The following is a 16,993-nucleotide window of genomic DNA, read 5'->3' as shown; positions in this document are numbered from 1 at the left end:
TTTTTTTTTCTCTTTTGTCCCTTTATTTGCAGAGTGGTTTTTGCCTTCGGGTTTTGTCCACTATTAACTTAATTGTAATAATTTAATAAAGTCCCCTTAATTTTCTTAATCAACAAAAATCTTTTTATTGCGTGAATATCTTCAATTTCACGTGTATCTTATTTTTTTTTCCTTTACATCATTTTCTCTAGTTTTAAGGTAACGGTCTTCGACATACTAAAGTATGTCCACCACTGGTGACATCAAACAAACATATTGGTTATATTTACAAGGTATCAGCGTATTATAGTCTACAACAACACTTTATATTTTAGTATATGTTTATATATATAATTTTTTTATTCACTTTGTTTCATCAAAGTGCATATTATTGGTTTTCTTATTATTTTTTTTAAATTTTTTTCTATTAAATCCACTTATGGTCCAGGTGCCATGGCAAAGGACTCCCAATGTAGATCCCATACAGTCAGACGTGGTTTAATATGCACTAATTACACTTATATGTTATTCCATATCATAATTCTACTTCATCCTAATTAATTTTACATCATTCTATGTCATTCTCTTTCATTATCGTATTCATTTGTTCTAATATTAAGAATTAACGTAGTATTGTATTATTTACTATTCAAACACATAATATATTTACATATTTATTGAAAAGTGAGTGTTTTCATTTTATTTATTAAGTTTAATTCCTTTACCACGTAGGTTCGCACAACAAAATTTAATTAATAATATTAAACAAACGGTATCATAGTGGGATCGCAATATAGAATGGACAAGTATAGAAGATATCTGACAGTGATTAAAATAACTATCATAAAAAACGCTACAAAGAAAATCTGTAGATAGTCTTTAATTTTTAGAAATTTGTTAATATTTTAAAAGCAAAATTAACTCCTATTTCTATAATAATTATAATTATAAGTATCATTTACGAATAAATATCTATTATAGCAATTCAACGTAGTATGCAATTGATATTTAATAATTTAGTATTGTAATTTTTTCAGAGAATTTATAAAATATTATAAAGTAGCTATTAATTTTATGGCAAATATGTATCAAAATCAAAGGACTTGACACAGAACTTTTTAGATAATAATTTGTTGTTAATTATGAATAAACGGTCTGCAAAAAATTCCATCAGAGTAAAAAAGACACTTTTATAATTCAATTTTTGTAATAATTTCAAATCAACTATTATATGTTTTCCATAGTCAATAATTTTTGATATTATTACTAATTAGTTAAAAACTATAGGATATAAGTATAAGGTAAATAGTTCAGAATATTTCAATTATATCATCTTTTTAAACATCAAGAATTAAATAGAAATTATTAATATTTATTTTAAAATGATTTATTACAATAAAAAAATAATTAAAAACATTATTTATTATAAAATTATATTTTTGCATTTTTACTGTAATAGATCACTTAAATAGAAATCATATTAATCATTTCTTTGTAATTTTCGATGATTAAAAATATTCTGTCATTGAAATATTCAGAACATAATTAATTTTAATCATTTATTTTAACTAAAAAACCCAATCAAAATTTTGTTAAAAAAAAATTACTCAATAAATTGTATTACTTGTTATCANATTTATTTTAACTAAAAAACCCAATCAAAATTTTGTTAAAAAAAAATTACTCAATAAATTGTATTACTTGTGATCATTTGATGTATCGTTAAAAAAAATTGTCAAGTGAAAGCTGAGAAAATAAATAAGAGCCATAAAAAAAACTTTAATAAAAATAAAACACTTCGATGCAAATCTTTAGATAGTGTTTAATTTAAAAAAATTGGTGGATTATTCCAAATGCTACATGATCTGCTAGTCCCTTATTAATATCTTGCTTAAGATAAAGTATGTCAAATGAAAAAGGGATTATTAAAAAATATTATTTCTCATAAAAAAATGATGTTGATCCATACATTTTTTAAAAAGTTATAGCATTTGAAAGTAAAAAATGTAAAATATAAAATCGAGAATTTTCACACAAAAATAGCATTTGGTGGCCTTTTTCACCATGACGACAAGTCCAGAAGTCAAATTTTTTTTTTCAAATTAAAGTATTTTACATTAGCTTTAATTTAAGATATATATAAAAATGTCAGACCTTCCGAAACATTTTCAAATGTCAAGCTGAAAAAGTTAATTTTTTGTGAAAAAGTTGTCATTTTAAACCCCCCCCTGTGGGCAGGGTAAGTGTCAGATTAACAAAAAAAATATACCAAATGATAAGTAAAGACATCAAGCATCTATATAAAAAAAAATTATATTGTGATATGTTCATTTTTTCAAAAATTAAGTTGAAATATTTCTACTTTCTATATGCATTTTTGACACGTAACCTACCCAAATTTACAAAAAAAACATATCAAATAATAGGTAAATATATCATGCATCTATATAAAAAAAAATTATATTGATATGTTCATTTTTGAAAAAGTTACGGCAGTTTTTAGTAAAAAAAATTGAAAAAATTTCGAAAATTAGCCATTTTTAAATTTGTAATTTTTTTGGAGGTTTCCCCCATTTACGGGGAGCAAGGGAATTTTTTTCAATTCNAAATTTGTAATTTTTTTGGAGGTTTCCCCCATTTACGGGGAACGAGGGAATTTTTTTCAATTTTTAAGGGTAATGTCTTCGACTAGATACGATTTGTGATCTTTTGACGTATCATTGAAAGAAATCGGTTCGGTGAGAGCTGAGAAAAAGTGGTAACAGACACAAAAAAAAAAAAAATAAACACATCTTAGTAAAACCAATACCTTCTCAGCTTCGCATCGAAGCTAAAACATTATTTAAAATTAATCTCAGTTTCGAATCGAAGTTAAAAATTATGAAAAATTGTTTTCTTTGTTTATTATTACTTACATTATATTGTTCACAAACTATATTTTTGCGATACTTTAAAGTTTTTATCTTATGCCTTGTAATTGTTGTAATATTGTTAAATGGGTACACATATTTTGAATATAATAAAATGTTTAAAGATTTTATTTAATAGTAAATAAATTTTTAAAATGGCTTCAACCGTTTATTAGATATAATAAGGTTTCAAATTTGTCAGTTAAAATACAAGAATAACGGTTACGAATTCGCAGCGTTTATTGTCAATTATGATATTATTCACTGATTTGCTTTAAATATGACAGTTTATTTGGCACAATGTTGTGAGTTAATTTAAATACATCAACAGTCAGATCTGTTTATCTGTTTATCAGAAATTATCTGATTATTATAAATTATAGTAATATAATTACTAAAATATTCACTTTTTAATAAAATTAAAAGTGTGATCTAAATATAATTATACCAAATTACTATTTCTAACTCTGAATAATTTTCAGCTGGCTCTCCAAAAGAATTTGAAAAAGTATTCATTGAAGAAGCCTATAAACTCGAAAATTGTGAAGATTGCGGCAATCCTTTAATAAAGAGTATTAAAAGTATAACTGGAGAATATTTTACAGATGGCTACTTAGAACGCCTTGTATTTTTAAGATTTTATTAAACTGAATTACCCAAAACTACCAGTTGGTATACTATTGAAACATGTGATTGGTAACTCGAAAAATATTAAAGTAATCCAGAAAAAGACACAAAAAAAAAATAAATAATAAAATCATAGTTAAATTAATCTTCTTAGATTCGCATTGCAGCTAAAAAGTAACAAGTGTTTCTTTGAAACTATTAAGTATAATTGTTTGAGCAACTCGTTATTTAAATAATAAAAAAGAGTGGACTGTATTTCTAGATATTAATTTATTATAATGAAAAATTATTTATAGTAACAATTATTACGTCGCGAATCGGTCCGGCAATGTTACCGGCGTGGCGTATAACGAGCAACTAACTCGATCCCACCATTATCACAAACGATCATCGTATACTGAACAATAATTAATGATAAATTTTAACAAGATTTATCTATTGAATTAAATCCATCGAAACCAACAGTCAAAAAAAATTATTGTAGTTTTTCCTACGATTTTCTGTATATTATACTCATTATATGTCACATTTATAAAATGTAACTCATAAATTTTAATACACGTTTTTATTGCCGTTTAAGCTTTGTACACATGAAGACACAAGCGCAGTCATTATAAATATTTATCTCATTTTAAAATGGTTTTTTTTAAAATCTTTATACATTTATTTGTACAAGTTTTATTGACTTGTAATATTTTCACAAAAATATAATACAATTTTTGATCAAAAAATTTTAGTGAACATATAAATGACCAAATTGTTTAGAAATTGCGCAAACTAGTTTAAAGTATTAGCTTTTATTACATCTTAGAATAATAGTTCACTCTTAATCAGTGAAATAACTTATAAATAAAAATGGTGAGAATTTAAAAAAATACTTAGATATATGAAAATATTTTATATTATAATATTATTAAAAATATAAGAATGCTAATTTCATTCCAAATTTATAATCTATACATTTAAAAATAAAATCCTACAATAATTGTTATATTTTTAGAGTTTGCTGAATCAATTGATTTTTTTTATTAGTTTTTGTTTAGCTTTTCAAGGTAATAACTTAAATATTTTTTTAATAACTAAAGAACTACTTAATAGCATAATACAAAATATAACTGCTAATTAAAGATTAAATTTTTGAACTACATATATGAAATTATGATAACACTTTATTTGATATAATTTTTACGTTTTCAATAATTTTAGTGAATAAGTCAGTAGCATTAATATAAAATAACTATAAAAATTGTTTAAATCAATTTATACATTATAGAGAGTCTCAAATTGGCACAAGATCTTAATCCTACATGTGTTGTTTGACAATATACATCATATGAGATAGAAGGTGGCAAATTTAAAGTTTTGGTTATTTCCATAACATTTTGAATTTTATAATTTTCAGTTTAATTGTATTTACTGCATTATTCTATATAAATATATGTCTTATCTTAAGACGTTATATTTAAGATTTAAGGTTGAGAAGAGAAAAAAACTTGTTTAGTATAGAACAATGGAATCGAGTTAATGCATAATACTTAAACATCGAGGCACTAGATATTAACAACTGATCTAAGTACATCTCTTATAAATACATTTTCATATATTCAATATTTTTTTTTTAGTCATGGCACTTATAAATTTGGAAGCCTTGTTTCGTGAATGTAAGAATATTTGATAAGAATAATATTAATGATATAAACTGTTCATACATAACAATTTTTTACATAATTTCAGTTAACACCTATCAATAATAAACGAAAATAGGAAACTAACACTATAAGATATTAAAAATTTTAATATTAATACATTTTTATACTTAGTACATTACAATTAATTAATTGATTTATATCAAGTGTACTCAAATTCTAAGTACACATTTTTCGTAACAAATTTCATTAATAATTAATATCAAACAATAATTATTATTGTTTGATATTTTTCAATTCAGCATTGTATAATAGGTTGTTTCTTTTTGTTCTAAATTAGGTATTTTAATTTAATTTTCTATATTATCTAATCTTTGTATTGGAAAAATAAATATAACCACTATTAGTTAACCCTATTAATAATAATACTAATAATAATTATAATTAATAAAATATTTGGGATTAGGCGATTATGACTTATGTGAAATTTGTCATCTATTGAAACCAGAAATAATTTTAAAACCTTGTTTACACCGAGTGTGTGTAACTTGTGCTTTTGAAGCGAAAAATATATGTACGATCCCATCATGCAAAAAATGGACAAATAATTTCGAAAGTTTTAGTACGTATTTTACTTAACTTTAGAGTATAGAAAGTTATTTATTAAGCATACTACCTTCGATTTTTTTTATGAAATATTGATTTTTTTTTTAGTTAAAAATATAAATTAAAATTCTAGATTTATTTGTATGCAAAATTTTTAAATATGTTAATTATATATTTTTTTTACAGATGATAACGGCTTATGTTACTCTTGCAAAGAAGAAGCATCTACAGTAACAACGTTTCCTTGTTTTCATAAAGTTGGCAATATTTGTGCTAATGAATCATACTCACCTTTTCATAGATGTCCACAATGTGGCATCAAAGCTAGTTATTTTTTTAAATTAGGTATGGAATAAATTTTTCATTTTTTTTCATTATGGTATGGACGGGTCAAAGTGATCAATAGTATATTATTAAAATCTGACCGTGAATAATATCTCATGAAAAACAAATCAAAACTTATGTTTAGCTTGTATTTCATTTTTAATAAAATGTTTTGAATTGTGCCATTATATTACAAATCTATACTCTTAGTCATATACAGAGTGATTTTATATCATAACACTCTCAGTGCAAAAATAATTTTTTTTTGTAACTTTCATCTACATAGTGTTCTCTAATTATTAGCTAATAAATACCCTTTATATTTGTCCCTTATGCCTTGTGTTACAGCTCAAACGAGTTATGTGCTGCGCTCTATGCTTAAAACCGGCACCTAAATATTAGTCCGATTCACATGGCCGGATTACACTCGTTTCCTCCACTTTCTTCTGTATATATATTGATTGTTAATTATACATTTGTTATAAGTTGAGTTAGATTTATTGATTATATAGTTTTAAGTGAGTTAATTAAGGTGTTGTTGCAGTTGGCCAGTGGACACACATTTTAACAGTATTGCGAGTTATTAAATTTAGCAAGTTTGTTTAGTTTACGTTTTTATATATTCTTATTAGTCATTTCTCTTATTATTGAGCCATACATATCTATTATTGAAAAATTAATAATTTATTTTTATCAAAGAGTAATAAATATTATTGCAGTTAAATAATATTTATTTATAATTTTCTTTATTCATACATTTCTGTGATAACTACTAATATAGTCATTTTTTTATTCATAGTTTAAGTTACCTCTTTTATCTGTTTCACATACCCTCTTGTTTCCTGTAGACAACCTCTCCGGCTTCAAGTGTGTGAACAGACAATCTTACTCAAGTATACAGTCCACTTATTCCCTATTTAGAATTTACAGGTGTCAGGGTAAGCGTCATAGGATTTCCCCTCTATTTGCAAGTAACTTTCACACGGTATGGTAAATTTTTCTTTGCTGCACAATTCAATGCGAATCTTATCATTGTTTCCGTACGAGTTGTTGTATCTTTGGGGTTCCTGGTAATATTCCAGTTTCATGTTATCATCTACAGGAGACTTTTCCAAAACATTTATATATTCTGTCGTTATTGACGATACGATAGTCCAGTGATTTTAGATATGCGATATTATCTTTTGTAAGTTTCCTTGACGTCACATGGTTTGCTCGATTCGTAGTCCAAGACCGTTTGATGTAACCACCACCGTAACGTATCAAATTAAGCTTCTCTGATAATGATGATATGGTCATACGATTGTTGTTAAAAATCAACGACATGTTACAACCATTCGATTTCCAGTGTGTTCAGAAAGTGAGTGATGTAGCTATTTATCTCTAATGTACAAACGTACGGATAATTCTTCGTCTTTAAGATTTATATTGTTACCTTCCTGATTACATAGAACAATTCGTACTGTATCCAACACATTTGTGTTCAATGGGTAGTAAACAATTTGCCTGAGAACTTCTATAATGTGGTAGCCTGATGGCACGCTGGGAGAAAACTCATGTAAGGTGTGTGGTTGTTTTCCACTGTGGTACAAACCCACAATAATATTGCAATCCACATAAATAGACGTAATAGGTGTTATTGACACTGGATTATCCGATACGTGAGGCTAATGAAGATTCCAAATACAAAGGATTGAAACCCAATAAACGGTAATATGATCTGTCATGTGAGAAATTGTTGAGATATTGACACATTATTTAACAATGCATCGTCACGTGGTTCACTTCGATTTTGAACAACGAAGTCACTTTTCTATCTTAATCCTTTTCGACAATTGTATATTCAAAGGAAATTTTCTCGTACTGACTGGCATATATTTGATTAAGTCATTCAATTCTTACGTACTAACGGGCAGTATTACTTTCAGCAAGGGTTCTTGACCGGGCAATCCAAAAACGTTTATATTGTTAATATCGTCATTGTTTGGCATTATGTATCAAGTGTGTAAGCTCAACAGCCCAATTTCACAATTATAGTCAATATCAATGTATGTATCATCTGCGTTGCCAACCAGCAGGATTGCATAATTTTTATAAATTTTTGTAGTTTGATTACAACCTCACCGTGTTTCACAGCCATTTTTAATTCACGGCAGTGCACGATGTAACCACGTTTTGGTTGTAACGTGGTGATCAACTTGCTGTGTTTCGAAGGCGACAACGGTGATCTCTCATTTACCGAAAAAAAGGGTTAATCATTGTCTCAATAGTGCAATTCATATGAATAATGTGCATCAATTTCCACGGAGTATCCGTAATCACCGTCGTTGCGGGTGTTCAGTACTTCTTCCAGCGTTGCCGTCGACTACTCAAAATATCCAAACGGAATAGTTTCCATCATGGATGTAAAAAAGAAAAGGAAATTTCAATATTTTTTTATATAAATAAAGTTACATTATATAAACATACCTGTCCTGTACAAATTAGTAGCGTCCAAATACGGAAGGCAAATTGGGGTTGTAGTCGGGGACATCTGGATGGTTTTCTCGAGCATACCGCTGATTAATTTGTGTTAAACCTCCACATGTACCCATTTCAAACATCAACAACATATCCGGATCCGTCAATAGTTCAATGTATGTGTCGTCGTACTTCAACATTGCGTCGAACGATAATGCCGAACACGAAAAATAATGTGAAGGAACGAGTTTGTAATTTGTCAGACTTTCCTTTCAAAAATTTTCAAACACACCGGCCAGTATCTAAAACAACAACAAAGTTATTACATACGATTCAGATATAAATAAAAATATATATTCAATATAACAGTTGACGTACTCGTAAAAACAAATTTTCGAGTAACCAACTCCATCGATTCAAACACTTTGTGTGTATGCACGAAATCCGGTGTCAACAATGTAGCGGTCAGCTTAGATAACTCACTTGTATAAAACCGGTAGGAATCTATGAACTGGATACGAAAATATTCATTCATGGTCTTACTGACCATGATGTACTTTTCTTCGGACTATGCAATGATATATATGTCTTTATCGTCGTATGCGCAACTTTGGGAAAATCATATGCGAATTCTAGTTGGACAGACCGCGTATGATGACCGGCATAAAGGTCGGTGGACGTCGTTGTAGATTGCATTTGTTACACAAAATGGAACGAAACCGAGTCGTCTAGTGATTATGATCCTTGACTTTTTTTTTACTTTATCTGTGAACCTAATTGAACACAACTCACAATTTTTCGTTGTGTCGAATCGATGATGAGTTAGTGGCGTCATATCTATGTTCACTTTCATTATGTCCTATAATATTTTACCAATGGTTACCAACGTCGTGATAAAGTATTTGGCCGTATCCGGTCCCCTTTAAAGTACCTGTTCGTTTGGTAGTCCATCGCAGATATTATTTGGCAACACCTTGAAATCGCGTACCACATAGAAACAATAACACATAGCCTGGTGATTTTATGTATCCGTACAGTACTTGACTCGGTGCGAACCAACAAACTCTCCGTGTCTACTTACACAACCACTTGAATCGGCTTCTCTCGCCTTGTGTTTTTGAACCGCAGAACCGACTATTCATAGTCGGGTGTGGGAAGGACGGCTCGTGCTTCCTTGAACTTTCCGTATATTTTATGGTGCTCATCCACTCTCACTTGTCCGCTCGGTTGAGTCTTTAACGAACGATCGGTAAATACGTTTAATCAATGTTTACAATACTCGTGTACAGTACTCGTGTCGTTTGCCATTGGTTCTCTGTTTTGACACGAATTTGAAAATTTTGATATACAATAATAGTGGCCGTTTCCCGGCTCGACAACGTCAAGTAAATCAACATGATGAGTGCTCGTACGTGATTTAGTGATACGCAATGGATACACGTTATTTTTATCATTCAACGGGAACACATTGACCGACATTGACGGGTTATTACATTCAAATCGAATAATTTGTTTCGATGATGTAGGAATCAATGTCATCAAAACGCATATTTGTGGATTTTTCCAGATCAATGTAACCTGCATTCTATGTTTTTTATTCTTGTTTATTTACATAAAATTGCCCATTTAAAACACTGCTGTTCGACGTTTCTTATGTTTATGATCGCAAATTTTCGTTTGATACACTGTGAAAATTCAATGTACGAGCCACCAATTAACGGTGAAATTTTTGTGACTCTCAACAGCAGACCGTCTATGAATAATAGTGACCACCCGCTACCTTGGGTCTATATTTCCCGTTTTTCGTACAAAAGATTCTCCGTGATTCCATCCAAAACGCCGGCATATACGGTACCTAAATCGACAGTATTATTATTTTAAACGACACGTCTCTCACTTTACCCGTAACTTGGCGTATTTATGTTGTGTGCAGTACAATAGTGAACTTTATTACATCGTGCTTGGTAACATCATTTATTACGATGGTTAAATCGTCACTTACGTATTGAATAAAATCGTCAATAGTCGTTTCATTTTTAAACAAATAATATATCACTCGACCGCGTAGTGCAGATTCTATAGGACAAAGCCGGTCCTTCCAACGTGCATGCACGCGCGTTTGGTCTCCCTACCCACAATCACTGTCAAACATCGTTCCCCTGAAATACATTTTGACGGTGACGCTGATTTATACTACAATGAACATATATACTATTACTATCGACAAATGCAGACCCACAATCGCATTCGAATGACATGATAACAACTATTGAAAAATTAATACATTAGTTAAACGTGTGAGTGGACACCTCTATCATAAACTATTCAGTTCAATGTACTTTTACTATTTGAGTAAACACGACTGGATTGTTAACGGACTATATTATAAATGGTGTAGAAATTTAACTTGAATACAATAATAAGATTTTCTTTTCTTAAAATCTACTTTAAAGTAAGGTTATTGTGATTTTTCCTTTTACATTTTCCACAAATTTGAAAAACTATTTGATATAATGTATAATTTTCCTTTGTTATAAACTACTATTACGTTCTGTACTATCGGAATAATAATATAAACACAAATAGATTTTTAACAAATTATTGAATTTTAATTCATATTTTGTTGTACATATAAATCAGTGTAAAATATATATATAAATAGATCATTGTAAAAAAAAGTTAATAAATTAAAAGAATTTTAATGAAAGTCAAATAAATATGCATTTCCCGTCTTTATTCTATAACAAAGTGACATTTTGGTGTTGCCGTCGTACGTTTTAATTTCATCGTCCGTCAACTGTATTCTGAGGAAAAAAACTTGTCGGATTTCGGGCAACTGTGCCACAATAACGCTTCTCGTTGTCAAATTTTTCATTGAAACCACTCGATAGGCATTATTCTCTACCAAATCAGACATTTTAATGTACTCCATGCCTTTGGTTAGATTATTCATTTTTTGTTTCAATTGTTCCATTTTCTACAAAACAAAATTATTCGTGAGTTAATCATATATGGTTAAGGTCATATTAATGGCGTACAACACGACACTGATATATACATTTTTAACAATAACTACTATCATCAGCCACAACATGACGGAGGAGGATACCGCGTAATACAAATTTCTTGAAATTGCACAAAACTCAAAAATGGTTGCAGTTAGTGCTCTAAATTTTTTTTTCGTCACCTCCTACACCTCCATCTGTTTACCACGAAATCATTAATTTGACATTTATATCGGTACCCTCTTATAGCATACTACCCCACTCCTCTCTCTACTTGTATATGTTTAATCACTGGGCTACAATATAGCCGATGCACTTCTTTAGCTATGTGTACACCTCTAACAACTTATAAACTAAGTTTTTTTTTTTTAATAATACAGTTGTTTTCAAACTATTCGTCGCTATATATTGTAGACACATGCATTTTTACAAAAGACGATATTTTTTAACCTTTGCAACATAATAAATACTAACCAATTCAACATAACACTCCAGATCTTTCCATGTATTCAACAAGGTGTTCTACATTATTTTCACTCTTTGGTAATTTCATTTCGAATGACTAAAATTATTGTCAACTTATAAGTACAATTTAAACTGAAAAGTGATGTCTAGATAGTAACTTACTTTGATTAAATACACGAAAACAGATACACTTGAAAGAGATACTGGAACGGTTTTTTGAATATATTTAATAACCTAAAAATTCGTATTTGTATTACCTAAAATATTATAATTTTAGTTTTAAACATGCATTAGTTGTGCGGACTACAATTTTGTCATAAAAAATGTTTAAAACGATCATATAAAAATATATATCTACTTTATTTATTCGGTGAATCCAAAAGTATGGGCAACCATTATAAGCACTAACATAATTTTATCCCTTCAATGCAACACGTACCATATATATATTTTCCATTTATTTCGAGTTATAGTAATTTTATTTATGAAAAAACTTTTAGAAATTTAACAGTATTATCGATTGTTAAAAATAAATAAATGCATTAAAGGGTGAAAACAATATACAATTTAAAAATTTTACTTACAATTAAATAGCTGCTGAAAGTTCACAGGAATAGACCTAAAACACAATATATTTTTCATTTTCTAAAAAAATACCTTAGGTATTTTATTTTCAATTAGTGTAACTGTTTTGGGAATCTGTCCTACTTGCCTTGGGGAATTCAAAATACCAATATAAGAAGTATTAATTTTGCACAAAAAGTTATCTTTTCAACTTTTGAAAATATTTCAAAAATATTGTGAACTTTAAACATATTAAAATTAAAGCGTATGCTATTTTCTATAAGTTAAAAAAATATTCTGATACCTAATTATTTATGTTTCAATGGACCCAAAAAATGTTATTTTTAAATAACATTCTTTATGTAACTCGGCGAGTAATTGTTTGAGTAGTCGCTTCATACAAATAAAGTNTAAAAAAATATTCTGATACCTAATTATTTATGTTTCAATGGACCCAAAAAATGTTATTTTTAGTAAGACTGAAAAATGATTGCCAAAACTGCAGTGACGAACTTGCTGTGAAAAAAATGAAGCATTGTAACCATTTTATTGGACAGATTTGTATAAATAGAAACAAAACTAATAAGTGTCCAGTAAAAAATTGTAATCATATTCAAGATCATTCTTCGGAAAATGGTAAGCTTTCAATTATTTAATTTACTCAAGTTTACCTCTACTATAGTTTTAAGAAAAAATATACAATAATAATTATTACAAACATGGAGCATCTATTTTTAATATGCATATAATAACAATACGTTTGTTAATATAATGTAGATTTTGAATACGACATAATGATGGATGATATAAATTTATCTAGAAATGTTTAAAATAATCATATAATTTCTTTTTAACCTTAGTATCGATGAAACCTAGAATAATGTGGTTTGGCATATGGGATATATACAAATACCTGACAACAAAATTACTATCATAAAACGCTTCAATGAGATTGTCATCATTGCTTTAGCTTGAATTTAATAAAAGTATATAAAACAACCCAGTACATGAAAGTTATGCAATAGTTGGGACAAGTAAAAATGATAATTGACAGTAATTAACATCACGATCATAAAAAAAGGCTTCGATACGAAGCGTTAATTTTATAAGATAAAGTATATGAGCTCATAAACATAAACTAATCTAATAATTTAAATTATAAAAAGAATCCACTTAAAACTTTCAAACATAATATTGTCAAGAAAAAGTGTCACGCAATTTGCAAAATTTTTATATAATTCTTAGACTGTATATGTTAGATTCTATCATTTTTGAAAACAAAATTCATTGGTGAACTAGCACTTATCTGTAATTTGACCAATGTCCAATAATAGTCATTGGATTATTAGTTTTAATTAAAATATAATTCTAATTTAATATTTTGTATTAGACAGTGAACAAACATGCTGTATTTGTCGATTAGAAAAAACATTGAGTGTAACATTAAGTCCATGCTATCATAAAATATGCAATGATTGTGCTAATGAGCTATCACTCCAAAAAAATTATATATGTCCACTATGCAGAGAACCAATAAAACGTTTTAAAAACATAGGTAATTATTTAAAAAAAATATCATTTATCTTTACAAAATAACAATAACTTTGGTTTTAAAATTAAAATTACATTATTAATTTAAAACTAAAAAATAATAAACTCAAAATGAATTAAACTTGAATTATCATCTAAATGAAAAAGAATAACGTTAGTCCGATTTCAATAAACTTTATCAATAACTTGATAAAAAGGGTGATTGAAATGTAGTAAGACACTATTTTTCTTAGAAACTATTGAGAGATTTTCATTGTTGTAAAAAAAAAAATCAGGTTCAAAAAACTAGAATATATAGTAGTTAAACCTCTAATGGTGGAAGCGACGGTCTTTGTATTTTAATCATTTTTAAGATATAATTTCCATTTTTTTTTAAATATTTATAATTTTTTTTTAAGGGACCACCAGAAAAAATAGTTCATAAATTTATGTTATTGGATAATATAGTATATCAATTAATAGAAAATGGTATAAGAATTGGAAAAATAAAATTTGAGAAAATATAATAGTGATTTGGATATTTTGAAAATAGAAATATATTCTCTTTTAAAAAATCATAAATGTAAATTTAATGATTATGGAATTATAAAATATGTAGGTCACCAAAGTTTAATGATATATCCAATCCATAATTAGCGTAGACTAATGAATAATAAGACTAATATATGTAGAAACAACAAATTAAGTACAAATTTAAGAAATAATGTTAATAAGAACAATAACAATAAAAATTATAGAAGACATTTGTATAGATTTAACAATATGAATAGGTATTTTTAATATTATAATCATGCGTTAACTACAATTTCTGACGAAAATCAACTAATCATAAAAGAATAAAAATCAATGTAATTTAGAGCGATATACTGTTTATATCGCTAAAGATATTTAAGTATTATTATATTAACTAAATAAATATGATTTTAGAGTTTACTTTAACCTTATATATAACATTTAGAGTTAATAGAAAGATGTGCATGCAAAGAAGAACTTCGACACGTTGTACTAAAACCTTGCCTTCACAGAATAGGTATAATCTGTGCTGATTATATTAGTAATAAAAGTGAATATCATCCAAAGTGTCCAATATGCCGCGTAAAAGTTGAAGAATTCTGTCACGATGGTTTGTACTTATTATAAAATATAATGGGTTTGTGTAAAAATGGCCCATGCAATACCATAATGAATTTAAAATATACTATAATTTTTCTTTCCAAAAGTTCACAGTATTCTACCATATAAAGTTTAATAAAAAAATTGGCATTATTTTAGTAATTAGGGGAATGCTAAAGATCTTTCCCCTTAAAATTGCACCACATTCATTTTTAATTAGAAACGTATATGTTTAACATACGTATAAACATAAAAATGATTCAACTGATTCAGTCGCATTATTAGATGTCTTAAGACTTGAGTCATGACGATAAAGAAATTACAACATAATTTTAATTGTATCAAAAGTCATAAGAACTGCTAGTTAGATCTGATACATCTTGTATGATTACATTTAAAAAATAAAAGCTGACATTATTTTAAGATGCTTGGAGAGGGTTTAAGGCCAAATTTTTATTTGAAAATTATAAAACTTAGAATACTAATAACTTATGAAAACAAAAAATTATTGTATGTTATATACTTTGAAACTTATTTCACGAGTCACCTTATATATGTTATTATAATTATAATGTTAATAAATATAATACATATATATTAGAATGATCAATGATTTTAATACAAAATAAAATTATGTAACTGAACTTTTTTATTATTTCTTATTTATAAAATTTTGATTACATACAATTACAAATAAAAATAGAAATAGAAAATAATTCCTTGCACTATTTTTGCAAAAAATTATTATCAATATGTAATGCAATGACATAGTCCGTTCTGAATGGGTTGAGTTTAAAATGTGAATTTCAATAAAAATGAACATATAAAAGGCAACTCTGTTCAATTATTTAATTGATAATTTACTATTTAATAATTGTATATCTCTTTTTTAGAACCACTCATAAGAAATGCATTAAATCCATCAAATTTAAGGCGTATGAAAAATGTAACGTCACATTTTTTGAGTGTATACAATTTATTAGGTTTTTCTAGAATTGAATACTAGTAAAATAAAGAAGGTGTATTGACAAGAAGAAAATTATTCAGGATTTTTTTCTTGAACAATGTACATTGTAAAATTTATAAAGTTTAGTATAATTATAAACATATATTATAATTATGATATTAATGAATAAACATTTTTATGAAATATTTATATTTTCAGTGTTTATTTAAAAAATAATAGAGTAATCCTAATTTTAATTTTTATGAAAGAGTAATTTATTTAATTAAGAATTACGGTATACTCTCTTATATTTGTTTTTAACATTTAAGCAACAAATTCAATTACAAAAAATTACATAGATATCTCTTATATTTGTTTTTAACATTTAAGCAACAAATTCAATTACAAAAAATTACATAGAAATTATTAATATTTCTTTTAAAATGATTTATTACAATAAAAGAATAATTTTTTGGTATTTTAAAGTTGATTTATTGAAAGTTTATAATAAAAAAATTTGAATTTGCTTACATAACTTTAAGCTCAACTTCAAGTTTGAAATTTACGTTATTAAATAGAAAATTTTAGGAGAATAAAATAATAATATTGTTAAGATTAATATGTAGTCAGGTAGTTGTATAATTACTATTTACTATAAATTTATCAGAAATGTCACTATATTTTTACATTTTCATTGTAATAGATCACTTAAATAGAAATCATATTAATAATTTCTAGGTAATTTTCGATGATTAAAAATATTTAGTCATTGAAATATTTAGAACATAATTAATTTTA

General features: G+C 27.0%; 1 protein-coding gene and 1 long non-coding RNA gene across 6 annotated transcripts; one reads left to right on the top strand and one right to left on the bottom strand.

The window, feature by feature from the left end:
* The first annotated feature begins 3,937 nt into the window (after positions 1–3,937).
* Positions 3,938–16,360, top strand: LOC126901526 (uncharacterized). 4 transcript variants are annotated; one of them, XM_050678022.1, is made up of 10 exons: positions 3,967–4,373; positions 4,516–4,567; positions 4,789–4,860; positions 5,138–5,176; positions 5,628–5,783; positions 5,954–6,112; positions 13,060–13,221; positions 13,976–14,140; positions 15,095–15,259; positions 16,143–16,360. In XM_050678022.1, the coding sequence occupies exons 4-10, from the start codon at positions 5,140–5,142 to the stop codon at positions 16,253–16,255; spliced, it is 957 nt and encodes a 318-aa protein (XP_050533979.1). In that variant the 5' UTR covers positions 3,967–4,373; positions 4,516–4,567; positions 4,789–4,860; positions 5,138–5,139; the 3' UTR covers positions 16,256–16,360. The 4 variants fall into 4 exon arrangements, with proteins under 4 accessions (XP_050533981.1, XP_050533978.1, XP_050533979.1 ...); XM_050678021.1 differs by lacking the exon at positions 4,789–4,860 and having other exon boundaries at positions 3,964–4,373; XM_050678024.1 differs by lacking the exons at positions 4,789–4,860; positions 15,095–15,259; positions 16,143–16,360 and adding an exon at positions 14,535–14,904 and having other exon boundaries at positions 3,938–4,373.
* On the bottom strand, positions 11,183–12,932 carry LOC126901541 (uncharacterized). 2 transcript variants are annotated; one of them, XR_007703060.1, is made up of 4 exons: positions 12,606–12,932; positions 12,184–12,255; positions 12,031–12,118; positions 11,183–11,528 (listed from the first exon to the last, which is right to left on the bottom strand). It is a non-coding gene; the product is annotated as an uncharacterized LOC126901541 (long non-coding RNA). The 2 variants fall into 2 exon arrangements; XR_007703059.1 differs by lacking the exon at positions 12,606–12,932 and having other exon boundaries at positions 12,184–12,380.
* Positions 16,361–16,993: the final 633 nt, after the last annotated feature.

This window comes from Daktulosphaira vitifoliae, unplaced genomic scaffold, assembly GCF_025091365.1.
Source record: "Daktulosphaira vitifoliae isolate Bord-2020 unplaced genomic scaffold, ASM2509136v1 Scaffold_3, whole genome shotgun sequence".
NCBI classification, from domain to species: Eukaryota; Metazoa; Arthropoda; class Insecta; order Hemiptera; family Phylloxeridae; genus Daktulosphaira; species Daktulosphaira vitifoliae.
This window is presented reverse-complemented; position numbering and strand designations above follow the sequence as displayed.